The 21,195-nt window shown below is 41.4% G+C and overlaps 1 protein-coding gene across 1 annotated transcript in view; it reads left to right on the top strand.

Moving 5' to 3' along the window:
- Nucleotides 1-262: 262 nt before the first annotated feature.
- The window catches only part of calm3a (calmodulin 3a (phosphorylase kinase, delta)), a 50,455-nt gene continuing 29,522 nt past the window's right edge, over nt 263-21,195 (top strand). Inside the window, exons 1-2 of the mRNA XM_039768058.1 lie at nt 263-370; nt 15,357-15,387. Coding sequence (XP_039623992.1) covers nt 368-370; nt 15,357-15,387 — 34 coding nt within the window. The 5' untranslated portion in view covers nt 263-367. The remainder of the gene's footprint in view (nt 371-15,356; nt 15,388-21,195) is intronic.

Below are 21,195 nucleotides of genomic sequence, written 5' to 3'. Positions count from 1 at the left end.
TTCAGTCGATCCCTCTGGGTGTGCCACAACAGTTAAGAGATCGCAGAGTCCCTAGCCTGACATCTCGGGCGCATGATGTAATTCGTCGGAGGAATACAGTAGCACAGTGCTCGTTTAGTTTTCCGCGCGTGACCGTTTAGATCAAGGAGTAGAACAGCTGGTGCGCATGCCCAGATTCGGGCTATTGGCGGCAGCGCAATGCGTGAACGTGCACTTTCCCTGAAAGTGTCTATTGGTGGAGACGCAGCGCATGTACGCGCACTTCCCTCCTCCCCTTTATTTCCTCTGTAGTTCACAAGGAGTTCTGCGTGGTTGCGGTTGCTGATTGTTCTTTCAGAGTCCTTAAAACAGGTTACTGCAAAAAAAGATGGTGAGTATACATTAACTTTCTTTAACGAAATGTGATGTCGTTGTTTTAACGAGTGCGTTTACTTTCATTGCGCTATATGAGGCAAAGAGGTGCGCACATGACCCACTTAAAAAAAAATAAATAAATGGATAAAAGGGTCCAGCTGCGTCGTACAGAGCTTCTCGAATGCATTTCGAGAACGGAAATTTTGGTTCGTCTTGATTGGTGTCATTTTGTTAATTTGACCATACACGTGTCCGGCGAGTCCTAGTTCAGTTTCTCAGACGTTTCTAGACGTGCTAATATTTCGGTGGTCCTCCAGTCGTTACCTGATTTGCTAACATCTGTGTCTGCGTTGATTTTTTTTTTTTTGCCTTTTATGTACGCGACGTTGGATTGCAAGTGTTTGTGTTTCACTCGGTTTTCTTAAACTGTAGGTTGCAAAAGTGGGATTTCGCCCCCGCCCCGTCCTCTGGTCACCATTGTGTAAAATCAATCGTGGGAGGAAAACGTTGGTATTCGGTTGACCTGTCAAATAAGATCAGTTGTGCCTTTATGTCCGATTCTTTAATAATTGCGTACTTAAAGTTGCAGATAAGGCATGTCGTGTGGCTTGGGCGATTGCAGATGTGTACGGTTGCAACCATGCAGATAAAGACGCAATAGAGCTTAGTAAAGTTCCCGACATAGCGAGATTAGTTGTAAAGCAAAATCTCCTTCCCCTGCGGTGGGTGTGCGTAGTTTTTTTTTAACTCGCATCCAAACGGTCAGGTGAGTTTCATAAAGTGGGTCAAGCGAACAAAATTGCGCACAGAGGGATTTATCTGCAAAATAAACACTGCCGCATTTGCAGCGTGCTGCGTCTGTTATGGCTTACAGTTAGTTGGGAGGAGGAGTCAATTACGGTCATATAGGTTACGTCATCCTCTTGATAAGGACGCTATACAAGAATACTTATTTTCATAGACTCAGTTAGTGGGAGCAGATTTTTAATGCTGCATAGCTAAAAAAAAAAATCGTAGCCTTGCCATCAACTGGACAAAATAAATACTTAGACCCTAAGGCTACAACTGGGGTCCACCAGACAGACTGTGGAGGATAATGAAGATTTGGGAATTGCAGCCGACTAAATGAATACCACAGCTTTGACAGTTGATTAGTTAAGTCATTTATTCATTTTAAAACCTGTGAAACTTTTGCCTCCTCAGATATGAATTAAGCTTATGAGTCTTAGATTTCATACCATAGACCAAGTTTGTGTAAACATATTTTGTTTTTCCATCTATTTGTTTATTTAAACAGCTTCTGTAAAAAGTCACATTTCCCTCCTGTATCTACCTGTCAAATAGTTCCTTTCATCTGGATATCTACCACCAGTCAAAAGAATGGAAACATGTGCATGGTATTCATGAAGATACCATTATGTTGATTTTTAAAATGTAGCCAAGACATTACTAGGGTTGATAAAGGCTGCTTGAAATGACCGATTTTTTTTTTTATTTATTTTTTTACATTTATTATCCAAAGCCCCATTTTCAGCAGCCTTTCCTTCACTGTCAACTTCATTAGCTTATCCTTCGTCATGTTGAAATGCTATTTGGTTATTAGAGAAACCTTTGTAATTTCATTAGTAACGCTGAAACCTGCTGTTCATTTGGGTTGCAAAGTACTGCAATGGCGTGTAATTGCAGACCACAGTGTGTCAGTAATGTAATGGCCATTGTATTACACTACAGTTAAGGTTAGGGTTGTAGGAGGGCATGGGCATTATCTGACCTTTGTCATAGGTATTGCAGACTGCAGTTAGAGCCATCTCAAGTACTGGCATTCCTAAAATGCACTTCTAGGTTTAAAAGGCCAAAATGAAATGCCTTTCTCAAGAAACTTGTTCATCCATTGTTTGTGGTGGTGGTTTTTTTTTTTGCGCAGAATTAAGGTTGTGAATGTGGTTGATTGCCAAGAAACCGAAGATTTCATGCATAGGTGTCTGTGACCAGATGAGGGGCAACTGTGTAAGAGAATAAGGACATCGGAGTGTGTAGTGTGAGAAACAAACAGGTTCTCATTTGGGATCTTGCTGATCTACACCTCGAATACCAATGTCATCCACATCCTGGTCTGATCTTTTCTCAGTTGCAAACCATCTGCTGTCCAATATCTGTGTTGTTCTGTCCATTTTAATCTTATTTGCCAGATTCTTGCATGGTCTTTTTTTTTTTTTTCTTTGAAACTCTGCCACCACCTGGAGTTTTTTTCCCCCCTCATTTGCAGACAATGCTGACATTTGGCACATATTTAGGGAAGAATCCAATTGAGAACCTGTAAGGTGTATGTTCTCGCACTGCATACACAGTTGTCCATCTGATGTGAGTTTCCTCTTTCAGTCCCGGTCAGATCCAGTTTGCCGCCCTCTCTCCAGACAATCGACACCTTTGTATGAAATCTTCAGTTTCTTGGCAGTCTGTCCTATGGAATATCCTTCATTCTAGAACAAACACCATAGACTGACATGCTTTTTGAGAAAGTGGTTTCATTTTTGAACCTAGGGAATTTTGGGAATCCCAGTATCTTGGTTATTCTGTTCACTTGAGTTGCAGTTTCAGTGGTAGTAATGCAATTTACAAAGTTTTCTCTAATGGCCAATTAGCATGTAAACATGTCTGATTAAGGATAAGCTAAAGGACTTGACCATTAGGACCACTGAAAATGGGGATTTGTAGTCCTATGCAAATAGAGTTAAAGGTCATTTTAAGCTGCTATTAGGAACCCTTTTAATGTCTTGGCTTCATTTTTAAACCAATGTAATAGTATCCTCTTGAAGAGACGTATCATTTCTATGAAAAACTGAAGTCTGTGCGTGTTTCCATACTTTTGACTGGTAGTAGATAAAGGTTATTTGCCCACAGTGGGAAATGTGGCTTTTTTACAGAAGTTCTTTAGTGTGTGTATGTAATTTATATAATATATATTGATAGCTAGAAATCCACAAAGGGACAGATCACATATTTTAAGTAGTCTTTTTATTTATTACCTTTAGACAATCTACAAGGTGTCATCATCAGAGGAAAATGATTAGACATAAAGGAGATTATCTCTCTCTCTCTATCTCTATCTACCGCCCAGGCATTTATTCAAAAAAATTATTCAGACGGCCCGGCGTTTCAAATAGACTGGCGGTTGTTGGAGACCGGCTATTATTCACCTCGCAGACGGAATGGCGATGGGTAAACGGGTTTCATTTGCCAGTAAAATACGGTATGGTTCCGTATTTACGGTCACAAAATGTAGGCAGCAACACTGGATGAACATTTCAGGATTTAATGAAATTATCAGTACAGCAGTACGGTCTTATTAAAGCAGTATACAGTACGGTACTACCGTAAGCATGAAAAACGGGTACAGTAGACGTCAACTTTCTTGTCAATGATGCCACCAGCACTGGCCTGCACCAGTCCGAATTTCACACAAAGCGCTCATCAGCCCGACAAGTCCCCTGCGGAACGTAAGGAAATGCAATGAGCTCCAAACTCGCGCATATAGGTATACATTACAACATGAGACTGGATAAGATACAATAAAGTACAGTACTTACCATCTACTCGTCGTCTGAATAGGTAATGATTGCTTCGTTATTTGCGAGTTCTTCATCTTCCTCTTCTTGTGATGGCAATACAGGTACTTCCATTGCTTGTTGTCACGCAGTAATCAGTTTTATCAGGATTAACGTGTCGAAGATGGCATTTTCATGTTCTTCCCACCACATCTACCCTCCCTGTGGGGTTATGATTGACGTGGAGACAAGAAGACAAAATGTACACAAAGAAATTTCTTTTTGGCTTTCTGGCTTCCTCGATAGCATCCGACGACAAAACATTTTTGACACGAAAAGGTACTTGCCGTATGATTCACTGCAGGAGGACGGTAGCCCAGATGGTACGAAAAGAGGATTAGCATACGAAAAAGGCGGTGGGTCATTGGAGATCGGTGTTTACTACAGACCGGCTACTATTAGAGACTGGCGTCTATTTGTTGCAACATCTCTTCAAGCCCACCGTTTATTGGAAACGGGCGTCAATAAGAAGCCGGCCACTACTAGAAGATATACGGTGTGTGTATATGCATATGTATGTATGTATGTAGGTAGGTAGGTAGGTAGAGAGAGACCAGCCCAACTACAGACAGACACTGAGGCACAAAGATGTCCAAAAGCACACATTTTTATTCTTCTTTTTGCCCACACAAGACACTAACTCACAAAAGTTGCTTGGCTCAGTCCTTTCTTTGCCTTTTACTTCTTCTCTTTCGCCCTCACTCCTCTCCCAAGCTCTGTCTTTTTCTTCCCAACTCTGGCTCCTCTAGTGGAGTGAGGCAGTCCCTTCTGTAATACCCTGGATTTGCTCCAGGTGCTTCATGATGATCTTCTGGCGGTTCTTCCTGGTGTGACCATAATCCTCGGAGGTGGCCATGAGCACCCAAAAAGGTTTGAGCTTCTAAGGTCTAATCCTGTGTATCCAATGCAAACCAGGGCAGCTGCCCTCTCGTGGTCCAGGAGAGGTATTGTCTCTCTCCCAGTCCTTCCAGGTGTCCCGGCTGGGCAGGATCCCCTGCCGTTTGCCACAGATAGAGATAGATAGGTATCTATGTATAGATATATAGAGATAGATGTACTGTATATAGATATCATATCTATCAATTGATCAATCTCTCTCTCTCTCTCTCTCTCTCTCTCTCTCTCTCTCTCTCTCTCTCTCTCTCTCTGAGAAAGATTTAAATACATAGCAAATGGGCATGGTGGGTTTCAAAGGTGTTGGTCTTAAAGTCGTTATTATTTGGATGTTCTTCTTTTTAAGACCGCATATGCTGGGTTCATGTCCAAGTGTCTGTTAATGGTGTTTTCATTTGATAGCCACGATTCAGCCAGCTCTCCGGCACTCTTCGTATTTGCCCTGAATCTTACTTGCACCGTGTCCCAGTTGAATTGGTAGGTGTGTGTGTGTGTATCGGAGGTTGTGGGTCTTCTGACAACATTTCAGTGTTCTTGTATAAAGTATTGAGAGTGTTTTAGATGTTGTTCTCACGTAAACAGCTGGGCATACACTGCATGGTGTACTGCTATTGGTTTTGATTCCTGTATCTCTAATAATTTTCCTCTTATGATACAACCTGGAAGGTGTTGAAAGCTCAGGAATAAAAGACTATTTTAAGATGCATGATTCATTTTTTTTTTTTCTCCCTTTGTGGATTTCTAGCTATCCATATGCAAAGTGTATTGCAGACCTTGGCTTCCACGGTGTGTAATATATATCAGTCACTATGTTCTGTAGGTAGTAATCTATGTAAGCTTAATTCATATCTGAGGAGTAGTATCTTGGTTGTATTTTTAAATCTATTTATTGTATTTTGATTTAAAAAAAAAAAAAAAATTGGTGTCTATCAAGAATATAAACATTTCTGGTTGATTCCGAAGTTTTGACTGGCAGTGTAAGTGACACCTTAGTATGTCTACACATGTGCACACACAAATGCTGGTTTTGTTATCAGTTTAGTTTTTAATTCATTTCTCTCATCCATCTTCCTAACCTGCTTAGTCAGGGCAGCTGGAACCTATCCCAGCAGGCATAATTCATGGACACGGTGCCAGGTCATCGCAGGGTAAACTCTCTCTCCTCTGTCTCTCAGGCCAATTTAGCCGTGCCAGTTCACCTTAGCTGCATGTCTTTGGACTGTGGGAGGAAACTGCAGTTCCTGGAAGAAACCCACCGGTAGAATCTGTTACAAATCCTTGAGCGTGGGAAGGGCATAATTTATAAATGTATTATTAAATTGAGTCGTTCCTTTTAAACAGGTCTATCAACAGCATGGCCTCATCAGTAGTATACTGTAATCTGATCAGAGACTTCTGATAAAGTGACTAACTTTAGTAATATCATATTAAAGCTAGTCCAGTTAGAAACAAATTAATCCAGTGTCATGTTTAATTCTTGGCTTGCTCACTTGGTTTACGGAGTTGGCACATTTTTCCTGCGTTGGTGTGGGCTTTCTTCAGGAATGCTGGTTTCTTCTTACAATCTGGGGACAGGCCTGCTAGGCATATTTATGTCTCTAAATCAGCCTTAGGTAGGATGACTTCTTTCCTGTAAACTGGCATCTTCTCAGAGATTTGGTTTCTGGTGAGAGTTGGATGTTCCCAGAAAAAGCTCCTGTCTCAGTACATGGAAAATGTTTTAAACTGCCATCTATACTTTACCAGAGCCAACAAGCAGAAACGGGAACGTTTTTAGTGATTGTTATCGGGAGAAGATTGGAATCCTCTGATGTGAAGAATAAAGAACCATCACCTTTTGAAATGGGTATGATTTTGTTTTAAAGAGTTGTGGAGCGCGGGCTGAGTTGAAATGTTTGAGTTGATGAACTTGCCTACACATACAGGGTAGGATCTCCAATGAAGACGAGTAACTGCAGAGTAACGCTTACACAAATACAAGTGCAGCTATGAAAGCAAGATGGATGTTTTGTATTTCTCTACAAATTGATGGCTTCATAGCATCTTGCATATAAACGTCTATGCATGGAAGTGTGTATCTGTCTGTCCGGCCCGGAAGTGCAAGACAACAGCATGAAGCTCAAGGAAAGTCTCCAAAGTGAAACCGGTGAGCAAAGAGAAACTCGCTTAGCCGCTAATACACAAGCGAGGTGAGCATATCAGTGAAACAAAACCTCAGAGGAGAGAGAGAAACTCGCTTAGCCGTTGATAAGATAACAAAGGTGAGCACGTCGGCAAAATGAAACCTCACAGAAAAGAGAAACTCGCTTAACCGTTGATAAATGGAGGCGAGAATATCCGCAAAACAAAACCACTGAGGAAAAAGAAACTCGCTTAGCCGCTAATGCACAACTGAGGTGAGCACATCAGTAAAACAAAACCTCAGAGCAGAGAGAGAAACTTGCTTAGCCACTGATAGACAACGGGGCCGAGCACGTCGGCAAAACGAATCCACCGGAAAGTTCCAGAATCCATGTTTTCTAGTAGCCCGGGCTTTTTACAGCATAGGCTTAAACAGCTAGTTTATCTTTTTTTCAAAGAATGTCTCTGTCTAGTTTTAACTTTTTTGCACACTGACTTCTCATTCATTCTCTCCATTGCTGACTGTACAGATCAGTTTCTCACTGCAGCATTTATATTGTGTTTGTGGATTAACTACTGTGGACCAGACTTCATTATTTTGAAGTTCTGGAAATTGCAATGTTAGCATTTTATTTTCTCTCTCTTTGTTTTGCCCTCGCCATTCTAGCAAGTTTTGTTTTGTTTCTCTTATTTGTATCAAAAGGCATTGAATGATAAAAGAGCTACTTTCAATTCAAACATTGTGCCTTTATTGTAGGCAAATGGTGTATTGTAGTGGTTGCTTCTATCTCTTTTCAAAGTAGTTCATATTGCATTGGATTATATTTAGAAAATGCATAAGCAACATAAGAACATTAAGTTGCTGTGTGCAATTCTTATCCCCAAACCACACCCTAAGTATTTGGTATTAATGGGTGACTAAGATGAACTCGAGGCCATTGCAGTGAATATTTAAGTTGCAGGTTGTGTTTCTTTCTCTCTCTCTCTCTCTCTCTCTCTCTCTCTCTCTCTCTCTCTCTCTCTCTCTCTCTCTCTCTCTCAGCTGGAGACTGGACATGTTATGCCAAGATGGTTGGACTGGAATCCAGGGTGGGATTCGGCAGAAGATCTTTGCCCAGCTGGGAGGTCAGAGTAGTAGATGGACTTAGAGAGGGAGAAAACCTAAGAATGTATGCGCCTCTGCTCCACTGGGTGGCAGCGTTTCCGGGCTGGTGTACCACAACTGCAGGGAGTTGTTGTCCCGTGGGGCAGCCCTGTAGGTTTCCATGGGTGCTGCAGGGATTGGCTGTCTCCACTTTATGAGGTTTCTGCCAGAACTGGGAAATGATCAGGAGGTAGCACCAGAAGTACTAACCGGTCTGGTATGAAGGTGGACATGCTGTCTCACATGGGCGAGTTGAAGTCTGGCGGTAAAGCGTAAGGCTTGCCTGAAAGAGAGTGGAGGAGGTTCTTCATTTGATTTTGATATACTTTATTAATCCTCGTAGGTCAGCCATTGTACAGAATCCCTGGAGCAACTTTCAAGTTGAAGTGTCCTGATAAAAACGAAGATCAGGCCTTTAATGACCTCTTGGGTACGGCCATCAGCAATGTGTCTGTGGAGAGAGTGTTGACCACGTCGAGAGGTTTACTTAACTCGGCAGTGACATTCATGTCTCTGGTGACTCTTCCTATGAAGTCACTGAATGGAGTGTGGGGGGTGAAATTCATGAGGTTGCTGGAAAGGGGTGTGTGGCACTCCCAATATCTCTGCAAATGGACGAAGGTCCAAGTCTTTAGAGTCCTGGTGCTTCTTGTTTGCGAGTCCTGGGCGCTATCCAGTAATCTGAGATGAAGACTGGACTCCTTCAGTACTGTGTCTCTTCAGAAAATCCTTGGGTACCACTGGTTTGACTCTGTGTTGCTCACGGAGCCCCGAATGAGGCACATGACCTGCATTGTGAGGGAGCGTCCGTTGTGGCACTACAGTCATGTGGCACGGTTCCCCAAGGGTGATCTGGCTTACAGGATCCTTATTGTTGAGGACCCGAGTGGCTGGACCAGGCAGATAGAGGGTTATTTTCGGAGGTTGGGACTGATCCGCTTGTCTGCCTTTGACAACCAGGATCTCGAGCTGTTTCATCTTGTGGTGGGTGTGGTAACGCGCTGTACCAGTACAGGCTCCATAACCTGACCTCCCCCCTCACTACTTTGAGTGCTTTACATAGAGAGTGGGGAGCCACTTTAAATACCACCAATGTTCACCACCCAACTAGATGATGTAATGGCAGCCAGTTAAAGTTGGGGTATGATTCGGTGGTCAGAATGATTAGGCCATGGAGAGCAATTTAACCAGGCCATCAGGATACACCCTACTCTTTACAAAGGATGCCCAGGGATCTTTTATGACCACTGAGAGTTAGGACCTCGGTTTTAAGTCTTACCTGATGGGTGGTGCCATCTGTACAGCACAATGTCCCCATCACTGCACTGGGGCATTGGGATCCACATTCAGACCACAGGGTAAGTGCCCCCTACTGGTATCACCAGCACCCCTTCCAGTAGTAACCCAAGCTTTTCCTAGATGTTCTCCCATTCAAGTACTGGCCGGGCCTGAACATGCTGAGCTTCAGGTGGATGACCTCGTCTGAAGTGCATTTGGTATGGCTGATGGCTTTCTGTCTGTGTTTTTTATTTATTTATTTATTTTTTTTAAGCCTCATTCAGCTTTTGTATTTGGTAAGGGTGAGCAGCAGTTTTGGTTCAATTTGAGTTTGTCGCCCATTATTTAAGAACAGCACACTAGTTGGCAAAGCCTCATGTTACTGTGAACCCAGCCACGGGATGCACAAACCAATGTGTTTCTTTGTGCCGGTCCCAAGCCCGGATAAATAGGGAGGGTTACGTCGGGAAGGGCATCCGGTGTAAAATTTTGCCAAATCAATATGCGGGCGACCATACAAATTTCCATATCAGATCGGTCAAGCCCCGGGTTAACAACACCCGCCACCAGTACTGTTAGGAAATTGGGCTACTGTTGGCCAAAGAAGAGGGGGAAGACGTGTCCGGAAGCAGGAGGAGAGGAGGAAAGTAAAGAGAGTGGAACGAAGGCCAAAGCAAAGGTTTATGGATAAGGTGAGAGAGGACATGCAGGTCATGGGTGTGACAGAACAAGATGCAGAGGGCAAAGATATGGAAGAAGATGTGGCAACCCTTAACGGGAGCAGCCAAAAGAAGAAAACAATGTTTAGGAACCTGCATTACAGAAAAGCTCATGAGTGCAGTTGTTAAAAATATTTTATTTGGATAAAATGGATGTTGGGCATATTTTTTCACCTACATATAACCCATCAGTCCTCTTAAATTCTTAATGCCTATCTTCAGAAAGTTGTACTATCTTTGTAAAGAGTTTTTATAGGTAAACATTTCTCATGAATACTATCCATAGTTCTTTTTGCGATTGGAATCCATCTTTGTCTAGGGTGATCAACGTCCTTCCAACCCATTTGTTTAATTGGAAAATACAATCCTGACTAATAACCGGTCTTATTTAATTTCATGACTTGGTAGTATTTTAACTCTACAGCTGTGGCCAGAAGTTTGGAGAATGACACAAGTGTTGGTTTTCACAGTTTGCTGCTTCGTTGTTTTTAGATCTTTTTGTCAGATGTTTCTTTGGTATACTGAAGTAGAATTACAAGCATTTCATAAGTTTCAAAGACTTTTATTAACAGTGACATGAAGTTTATGTGCAGAGTCCATATTTGCAGTGTTGGCCCTTTTTTTCCAGTTTGCCCTGGCATGCTGTCAATCAACGTCTGGGCCCAATCCTGCCTGATAGCGGGCCATTCTTGCATAATCATTGCTTGGAGTTTGTCAGAATTTGTGGGTTTTTGTTTGTCCACCCACCTCTTGACCCCAAGTTCTGCATGGAATTAAGGTCTGGAGAGTTTCCTGGCCATGGAGCCAACATTTCGATGCGTTCCCAGAGCCACTAAGTTCTCACATTTTGCCTTTTGGCCTGGTGCTCCATCATGTTGAATTGTTCATTGTTGCGTCACCAAACTGTTCTTGGATGGTTGGGAGAAGTTGCTCTCGGTGGATGTTTTGGTCCCATTCTTTATTCATGGCTTGGGATCGGAGCACCACCAATGCAGAGCTTGCTCACGAATGGCAGCAGGCAGGTGTTAGTGCATCTGCATGCACAGCGAGGGAGGTGAAGACTTTTGGAGGATGGCCTGGTGACTGTCAAGAAGGGCAGCAAAGAAGCCAAGAAACACATCAGGGACAGACTGATATTCTGCAAAAAGGTACAGGGATTGGACTGCTGGGGTCAAGTCATTTTCTCTGATCAACCACCTTTCCTATTATTTGGGGCATCCGGGGGGGTTGGAAAGGTGAGCGGTGCTACCATTAGTCTTGTGTCATGCCAACAGTAATGCATCCTGAGACAAATCATGTGTGGGGTTGCTTTTCGGCCAAGGCAGTGGGCTCACTCACAATTTTGCCAGCCATGAATAAAGAATGGGACCACAATATCCTCAGAGAGCAACTTCTCCCAACCATCCAAGAACAGCTTTTGGTGACCAACTAGGCCTTTTCCAACATGATGGAGCGCAAGAGCCATAAGGCAAAAGTGAGAACGAAGTGGCTTGGGGAGCAAAACCTCAAAATTTGGGGTCCATAGCCAGGAAACTCCCTCGGCCCTTTATCCCATTGAGGACTTGTGGTCAATCCTCAAGAGGTGGGTGGACAAACAAAGCCACCAATTCTGACAAACTCCAAGGATTGATTATGCAAGAATGGGCTGCCATCAGTCAGGATTTGGCCCAGAAGCTGACTGATAGCATGCCAGGGCAAATTGAAAATGAAAGACCAACACTGCAAATATTGACTCTTTGCATAAACTTTATGTCAATAAATACATTTATGAAATGCTTGTAATTCTACATCAGTATACCAGAGAAACATCTGATGTAAAGACCTAAAGACACTGAAGCTGCAAACTTTGTGAAAGCCAATACTTGCGTCATTCTCAAAACTTTTGGCCATGACTGTAATGTTGGGTCATTCTTAAATTGTAGATTTTTTCCTTTTCCCCTTTTCTAATGATATCATCCAAATGATTTAAATTCTAAAGCGGACGAGTAGTTTTCAGTTCTTCACTTTTTCTTCAGAATTGGCACAATGGTAGTGCTGCTGCCTCGCAGTAAGGAGACCAGCAGTTGTGTCCCAGGTCCTCCATTTATCGAGTTTGCATGTTCTCCTTGTCTCTTTGTGGGTTCAAAGACATGCAGGTTAGGTGGATTGGCAATGCTAAATAGGGCCTTGCGAGTGCGAGAGTGTTTGCCTCTGTGATGGTCTGGCTTCCCGCCCTGCATCCTATGCTAGCTGGGATAGGTTCCTGACAAGGGACGACCCTGTTCATGATGAAGCGGGTTGGACAATGACTGACCGACTTTCTCTTCGGTGTCTTTAAGTACTTTATTGAACCAAATAGTCCACAATGAGTACACACAGCAGTAAATGGAAACAAGCTAGATGGAAAACTGCTGGTAATTTTAGTCAGTTTTCATTTTTTCAATAAGGAATATTAAATATTTGCTTATCAATTGATGATAAATTGGCTGTATTTGTCCTTTGAGTTTATGTCCTTGTTTTTGTTTCTGCAACTGTATGCATCTGAATTTCCCCATGGGATTAATAAAGTCTATCTTGTGTAATTTAACAAGGAATGCAACTGTTTAAGACTAAAATAAGCAATTAAGGGCTCTAAATCTTAACATGCATGACAGCTAAAATGAAGCTGAAAAATGTCACTTGAGTAATAAGTGCTTCATCAGCAATAAATAAAGCATGGGGCAGTTGGACCTGGAAACCTGCAGCCCACCAGGAGCAACCATTGCTCACCCCTCCATGTTTATGATGGAAGCAGTCGTGGTCTGCCTTTTTATTTTAAAACTGCCTCAATCTGTCGATGGCTTTGAACTTGGGACACAGACTGGTCCATTTGAGGACATTCATATTTATTCTCGAATTTTTAATTCATTGTTTTTATGACTTCGGATAACGGTAGTGTTGAAATTCAAACTTCTCCCAAGCTTTATTGTTTTGCCAATGAGAACAATATGTTCTCTATTTAATTTATATAAAAAAAAAAAATCCTGTGGAATGAACAACTGGGAGACGATACGTGATCTTCATGTTAAGATCACGAAAGACAAATAAAAGAACCGTGAGATGAAAGAGAACGGGCAAAAAAAAGTCAGAGGTGTAAAGGGAAGCCGCACACACAGATACAGGTGTCTCCGTACATATAAAACGTATAAAGGACAATAAGGTAGAAGTGAAATGTCGACAAATAAAAGCTCGCATTAGTGCAAAAAAAGGAAATTAATTGTGCTTTAAAAAGATCGAAGGACAGCGCTCGCTGAACCCCAAAGAATGCGAGCAGCGTTAAAAGTCCTGCAATAAAGAATTTAACCACACCCATGGCCGGAATTAAAGGACAAATATTGTTTTTACCTGGAAAGGGGTCTCTCTTTGAACTGCCTTTCCCAAGGTTGGTTCATTTTTTTTTTGGGGGAGTTTTTCTGGTGGTCTTAGAGGGTCAAGGCTGGCGGGGTTGTCAAGAGGCAGGGCCTGTTAATTGCAGCACTTCTTGTGTGATTTTTTTTTTTTTTGAGCAATACAAAAAATAAATTGTATATCCAGTAAACCAAACATGGGGGTGGGTGAGTGAAGCGAGCAGGGGGCGGAGCCCCCCACTGACCATAAATTATCTGGCTCTGTGCTGCACATTTTTTTTCTCCCCCACCCCGTTTTACCTGTAATGAACTGTTCAATGCTTTCTAATGTGAATCATCACGGTATAACGCAACCTTCACCGCATCCCAGTGCTCACCCCTGTTTTAAAGGTTCTGAGTTATAAATAGTAAATCAATTAATTACCAGCAAAAAAACTTGTCACTAATTTAAGAAAATCATTCATATTGTAACTGGTTTTGTCCAGAACAGGTTTTAGAGGTCTGCTGATTCCAGGACCAATTTAGGATCACCACGTCGCCTAACCTACATGTCTTCGTGGGTTTTCTCCCATAGTCCAAAGACTTGGGCGAAAATGTGCAGAACCCATGCAGGAAGGACCTGAGACATAAACCAATGTGCACTACAACTGTGCCAGCCTAATAAAGAAAATGGTCAGAGAAATAAACACACACACTGCAGCCACTGAGGTCCTCCAGGATCGGTGCTGAGCATCAAAGGTTTACAGCAACACTACTACATATGTATAAGGTTGATTAGTATAGTCCGTACATAGGCTGTTATAGGGTGGCGACAGGGTTTTGTTTGTAGTCGCATTAACATGGACATCTTTAAGATGATTGGCTATGTACTTTTTAATTTTTTTTTTTTTTTTTTAAGGTAATCGATTTAAAGTTAATTGGCAGCAAAAACTGCTCACTATTCAAGAAAATGGTTAAAATAACAAAAAAAAAAATGCCTGGATTGGAGTTGGGCACCCTGATCTGTGTGTGTGTGTGTGTGTTTTTTTTTTATAAATGCAAAATAGTTCATAGCTCAGTACTTGAAACAGGTAAATAAAAGTACATGTGCAGTATTCTGTATTTCTTTTTATTAAAAAAATCTTTGATTTCTATATAATTCCAATTCTTTAGTAATAAATGGGTTACTACTATTGGCATAGTTATTGAGGTGCAAATTTCTCTTTTTTTTTTTTTCTTTTGAAATTCCGTTGCTCCTAGTGAAGTACATCTCTGAAAGGCATTACTGCAGTGCAGTTTGTTTGAACTTGAATTCCTCTCTTTTGGGGTGTCCCGTGCACTTGTGTCCTTTTTGCAGTGCACGTGAGCTATTCCATGACATGTAGCTGTCTTATTATTTGAAATTATTTATTGGTGTGGTCTAAATATAACTTTACATTATCGCAGGACTTTTTTTTTTTTTTATTAATTAATTAAATATTGGGTGTGCCATTAGTTTTAAAATTTTACTGATTTTTATTGCATAAGGTTGCATAAAGTTTATCCCTGAATCCTGCCACTGGTTGATCTCACCTTTTAGGGACACAAAAAAATTTTAAAACGTTTCAAGCACTTCTTTTAATACTTAAGGTGTTCTATTTGTTGTATATTAATTTTAAATTCAATTACTGTTGTAGCACTGCTAAATTTAATCGACTGCTCTCATGCTTTACAGCTGACAGAATGAAATTGCATTCAGTTTTATAATCGTGGCAAAAATGAGGCACCGAATACACAACTGCTCTTATGCTCATACATTTTTTTTTTTTTTTTAATTTTTTTATTATAACAAATCTCTCTATGCATGGTGATTGTGTATATATTGCAATTAATGTAGATTTCTTTTTATTTCCTTTAGGCTGATCAACTTACTGAGGAGCAGATTGCAGGTAAAGTTTAACAGTATTTAATGTGTGTGTGTGTGGGGTGGCTCCCTGGTGAAGATCCTATGCACTGACAGTTTTTCTATTTTGTGTCTGCCACATATTCCATTTATTTTTGTAATTCCTGACTTGTTACTTTTTAGTTTAAATTATTAGGTTAGCTGGTGCTTTTCTTGCACTTATTTACTGTCAAAGGTTTACCAGTAAATGACACAGTAATTTATAAGTAACCTTCATCCCCAAATAAAGATGGCTAAAAGTCTGGCAAATGACCCTTCAGTCCATCATATGAGAGAGGAGAGGTTGGGGTGGATGCACCGATTACAGCGCATTGCCACACCCACCACACGGCAAATCACCCAGATTGTGATCCGAGTGCAGCAGTTCAACCTCGCCACACTGGAACACTGGCCGAAGTGCCAATCCTGCCACCAGCCCACAAGTTTTCCCTGCAAGTTGGAGGACCTGATGGCAGGGCTGGATGCAGATTAACATCGTACCCAGGATGGAGCGATTACAGGTTGAGGGCTTTGGTCAAGGGTCCAATGGCGTTTATGGGATTCAAACCGGCAACCTTCTGGTTGCCAACACGGATCCCTAACATCGGAGCCACCAATCTGCCCATAAGAAAATAAGAAACATAAGGAAAGGAGACCATTTAGTCCATCAGGCCCATTTGTTTAGCTAATAGCTAAGCTGTCCCAATATCTCATCCAGATACTTCTTAAAGTTTGTCAAGGTTTCTGCTTCAACTCCATGTCTTTGTAGTTTGTTTCAGAGTCCCCCAGCTCTTTGTGTAAAGATGTGCTTCCCGTCTTTAGTCCTAAATGCACTTACCTTTTCATTTCTACTGATGTCCGCTAGTACGTAATTCACCTTTAAGGTGCAGGATCTCCTTTATCAAAGCCTTTTGATAAAGGCCATTTATCAGCCAAGAATGCATTACTTTATGCACTGTTCCTTACTATTGAGTGGAGCTCAAACCCGCAGCCTTAATAAACCTCGCAGCACAAAGAGTATGGCAAACTTCTGGCTGCACCAGGTGCTCAATATACCTTTTTACTTCAGTCACTCTAAATATGAAGATAAAGTATAGAAAGTTTAAAAGCAGCGTAGTATTTATTACATGAATAATAATTCCAGTTGATAAAAGCATAAACGAAAATGTGGATAGCAACATCTGGATATTTAGTCTTTAGAAAAAGTTTTACAAAAAGTTAAGATGGCGTTGATCTAGCACTCCGTACAGTTGTTGTTCATTTGATGCTTTTGTTTACGATCACATGAACACGTCCTCATGTTACTGGCACCCTCTTCTGACGTTGCTGTCATCCTCCTGTGATGTTGTTCTGTTCCTCTTCTATCGCTCTTCAGACAAGGCCTATTTATTTTAAAATTCTTCCGGGGTTGTTTTGCAGGATGTAATTGTTGGATATTCCGATTGGCTGGCTGTAAATATAATGAAGGAATTCACTCGTCCATTTTCCCAAACAATAAAACTTTTTGATGTTACTTAGTACCTACTAGCGTGTCTTCCTTTTCCAGGGTGTAAACCCATTTAGCAACTTATCCCAGATGCCCATCCTTTCTCGGGTTGTAAAGTAGTTGATGGCCTGAGGCATCGCCATGACCTCCTTTTTTTTTTTTTTTTTTTTTGTTTGAACAGCTGAGGTACAATTCAGGAGGAAGATATGCTTTAATGTTACCTTTATTTAAGTTCATTGAGTGTTGTCTTGAGCAAAATATAATGAAAATATAGACCAAAATCTGCAGATTCTGCACACCACAACAGCAGAGATTATGGCCTGATGTCTACTTGGGTTTGATATGACAAGCTTTCCTCCAACCTCTTGAATTTGGGGATTTTCCACCATTCTTCTGTGCACAACTTCTCTAGCTGTGTCCACTGGGATGGAGACCACTGGTGGACAACTTTTTTCAGTTCTCTTTAGAAATTTTCAATTGTGTTCAAATCAAGCCTCTCACTGGGCTATTTAATTTTTGGAGAGTTAGCCCCAAGTGCCTCCTGTTCTCTCTTGTTTGTTCTTAGAGTTACTTTTCCACCCTGTCTGAGGTCCAGAGGGCTCTCGTGCAGGTTTACGTTAAGGATCTCTCTGCCATTTGTACTCTGTTCAACTTTCCCCCAACCCTGACTAGTCTCCCAGCCCCTGCTGTTGAAAATTCAGCCCTACAGCATGATGCAGCCGCCACCACCACCACCATGTATCAGCATCGGAATGCTATTGTACAGGTGATGAGTGGTGTAGAATTGAGGCCAGAACGTTCAGTCATTGTTCAGTCAATTCTCACATTCTTAAGTCCTTAGGTGCCGCCCTAAAAAAACAACTTCAAGCAGGCTTTCATGTGTCATCTGGCTGCTTGTTGCTGGAAGTTTCTAATATCTCCACAAAAATTCTCTGGACCTCTGCTTATAGTGATAATTGGGTTCTTGGTCACCCATCTTACTATGGCTCTTCTTCCCCGGTTGCTCAGTTTGGCCAGGCAGGCAGCTCTAGATAGAGTCATGGTGGTTCCATACTTCTTGCATTTAAGAATTATGGAGGCTACTGTGCAATTTTATTAATTTCATTTTGTAGCTTTTCACCAAGTTCTGTACCTCAACACAATCCTGACTCTCTCTACTCTGCAGGCAATTCCTTAAACCTCATAGATTTGGTTTTTGCACAGCTACACATCGTCGTCTGCGAGACCTTTTATATACAATAAATGGGTGGGTAGCTTTCCTAATCATTTCCAGTCATTTCAGTTGACCACAGGTGGACTCCAAACCAGGTGTTGAAACCTCTCTGTGTCGATAAATAGAATAGGAGTTAAATTTCAAGTGTCATATAAAAGGGTCTGAATGCTTGTGTGAATGTGATATTTCAGTTTATTTTTAATAAACTTGCAAAAATTCCAGAAATCCAGTTTTCATTTTGTCATTCTAAACCAATGGCGGTTCAACTCCCCCACCCCCTTCTGACCCAATTTTTCCCTATTGCACGTGTTCGCAACTTGTAATTGCTACATAATGGTGGCCGATCAACGTGATGTTTCCTCCTGAATGGCCAAATTTTGTTACACTTTTTTATTTATTTATTTATTTTTTAAAAAACCCTTGGAGATTCAACACCGAATGTCGTCTAGGTTTCCCCCTTCAAGATTTGCTGATGAAGGGCATTTGGAGGATTGATTTGTTTCAGCCATGCAAGAGGGTGACCCATTGCAAGGCTTTTACGTAAACCATTTACGACCATTTACTTTAATAGAAATTCACAACTTGGTGTGACTCAATTAGAGCTGTTTTGTGCCCTCTAGTTTAAGAAACCCTGTTGTGGAGTATTCTTTGTTTTGATTTATGGAGTTGGAATTAATTTAAATAAGTTTTTTTAAGGCTGTATTGTAACAAAATTTGACAAAAGTGAAGTAGTCTGAATATTTTCTGAAGTCTCTGTGTACAGTGAGTATAGAACAGAATTGCCCCCTTTGAAAATATGAACATGTTTTTGCTTTACTGCCAAAAATGAATATATACATAAAGATTTTAATAAAAGTTTGCCAATGCTCTGCGCCCAGACCAGATTAGCACTTATTAGCCACATTGGAATGGGCCCGTTTTGACAGCAACCATTTTGACCTGAAATAATATGGCAAGCATAAGTGTCACTAATGACATTAATGAAGCTTCCGTTCATTTTCAGTGTAGCATGATGGGAACCTGTAATGTCATTACTTACTTTTGTGCTTGCCATACTTTTTTCTTGTCAATGTGGCTGCTATGTAAAAGGCTCATTAGTGATGTTAAACCATGTGATGCCACCTATAAGTAATGAGAGCTCAGCAATGACTCAAAAACCAAAGACCATGTTCTCTGGAGAAGTTTATGCCATCATATGCTGAAAGAAATTGACCGATTTTTAAAATCGCACATTTTTTGCTATTCAAGTTTTAATATAATCATTCACAACATAGTAATTTTTGGGGAAAGAATAGCATTTCTGCAAAATACAGAGTTAGAAAACAGCTTTAAAACAATATGGGAACCATTTCTGTGCGACTTATTTAGGGAGATGTAGCCAGTCAAAGTCATAATCTACCCAATTTACACTTTGTTAGCTTAAATCACCCTTAATATTGATCCAAGACAAGTGTGATTTGAGTACCATGACCAAATCAGCCTGCCAAGTTTCATTTAAATCTGATGATGACATTCAAAAGTGTAGTGATTTGATATAGAATTTACCTATAAGGCAAAGATATACACTCACCTAAAGGATTATTAGGAACACCTGTTCAATTTCTCATTAATGCAATTATCTAATCAACCAATCACATGGCAGTTGCTTCAATGCATTTAGGGTTGTGGTCCTGGTCAAGACAATCTCCTGAACTGCAAATTGAATGTCAGAATGGCAAAGAAAGGTGATTTAAACAGTTTTGAGCGTGGCATGGTTGTTGGTGCCAGACGGGCTGGTCTGAGTATTTTACAATCTGCTCAGTTACTGGGATTTTCACGCACAACCATTTCTAGGGTTTACAAAGAATGGTGTGAAAAGGGAAAAACATCCAGTATGCGGCAGTCCTGTGGGCGAAAATGCCTTGTTGATGCTAGAGGTCAGAGGAGAATGAATGGGCCGACTGATTCAAGCTGATAGAAGAGCAACTTTGACTAAAATAACCACTCGTTACAACCGAGGTATGCAGCAAAGCATTTGTGAAGCCACAACACGCACAACCTTGAGGCGGATGGGCTACAACAGCAGAAGACCCCACCGGGTACCACTCATCTCCACTACAAATAGGAAAAAGAGGCTACAATTTGCACGAGCTCACCAAAATTGGACAGTTGAAGACTGGAAAATTGTTGCCTGGTCTGATGAGTCTCGATTTCTGTTGAGACATTCAAATGGTAGAGTCAGAATTTGGCGTAAACAGAATGAGAACATGGATCCATCATGCCTTGTTACCACTGTGCAGGCTGGTGGTGGTGGTGTAATGGTGTGGGGGATGTTTTCTTGGCACACTTTTGGTCCCTTGGTGCCAATTGGGCATCGTTTAAATGCCACGGGCTACCTGAGCATTGTTTCTGACCATGTCCATCCCTTCATGACCACCATGTACCCATCCTCTGATGGCTACTTCCAGCAGGATAATACACCATGTCACAAAGCTCGAATCATTTCAAATTGGTTTCTTGAACATGACAATGAGTTCACTGTACTAAAATGGCCCCCACAGTCACCAGATCTCAACCCAATACAGCATCTTTGGGATGTGGTGGAACAGGAGCTTCGTGCCCTGGATGTGCATCCCACAAATCTCCATCAACTGCAAGATGCTATCCTATCAATATGGGCCAACATTTCTAAAGAATGCTTTCAGCACCTTGTTGAATCAATGCCACGTAGAATTAAGGCAGTTCTGAAGGCGAAAGGGGGTGAAACACAGTATTAGTATGGTGTTCCTAATAATCCTTTAGGTGAGTGTATAGCTACAGTTAAGAAAAATAATGAAAAACTGATAGTTTGAATTGATAAAGGACCCCCAACCCCCACTGTGTCAGCACATTGTGAAACCCCCTTTTTGCTTTAATTCCAGTCTGTTGGGATACTTCTGCAAATCTATTCTGTGTAGTCTTTACAGAACTCTTCAAACTCGGTCACCTTGGATGGTGATCATTGGTGGACTGTAAGCCTCAAATCATTCCACATATTTTCAATGAGGTGTGAGCTTTTTCCTCTTTCAGCCACTGTGTTGTCCGTTTTGCTCTGTGCTTCAGGTCATTGTCACGTTGATGAGTGAATCTTCTTCCCA

Source organism: Polypterus senegalus, chromosome 11 (assembly GCF_016835505.1).
Source record: "Polypterus senegalus isolate Bchr_013 chromosome 11, ASM1683550v1, whole genome shotgun sequence".
In the NCBI taxonomy this organism is placed as follows: domain Eukaryota; kingdom Metazoa; phylum Chordata; class Cladistia; order Polypteriformes; family Polypteridae; genus Polypterus; species Polypterus senegalus.
Note: the sequence above shows the minus strand (reverse complement) of the source record. Positions and strands in the feature narration are given on the sequence as shown.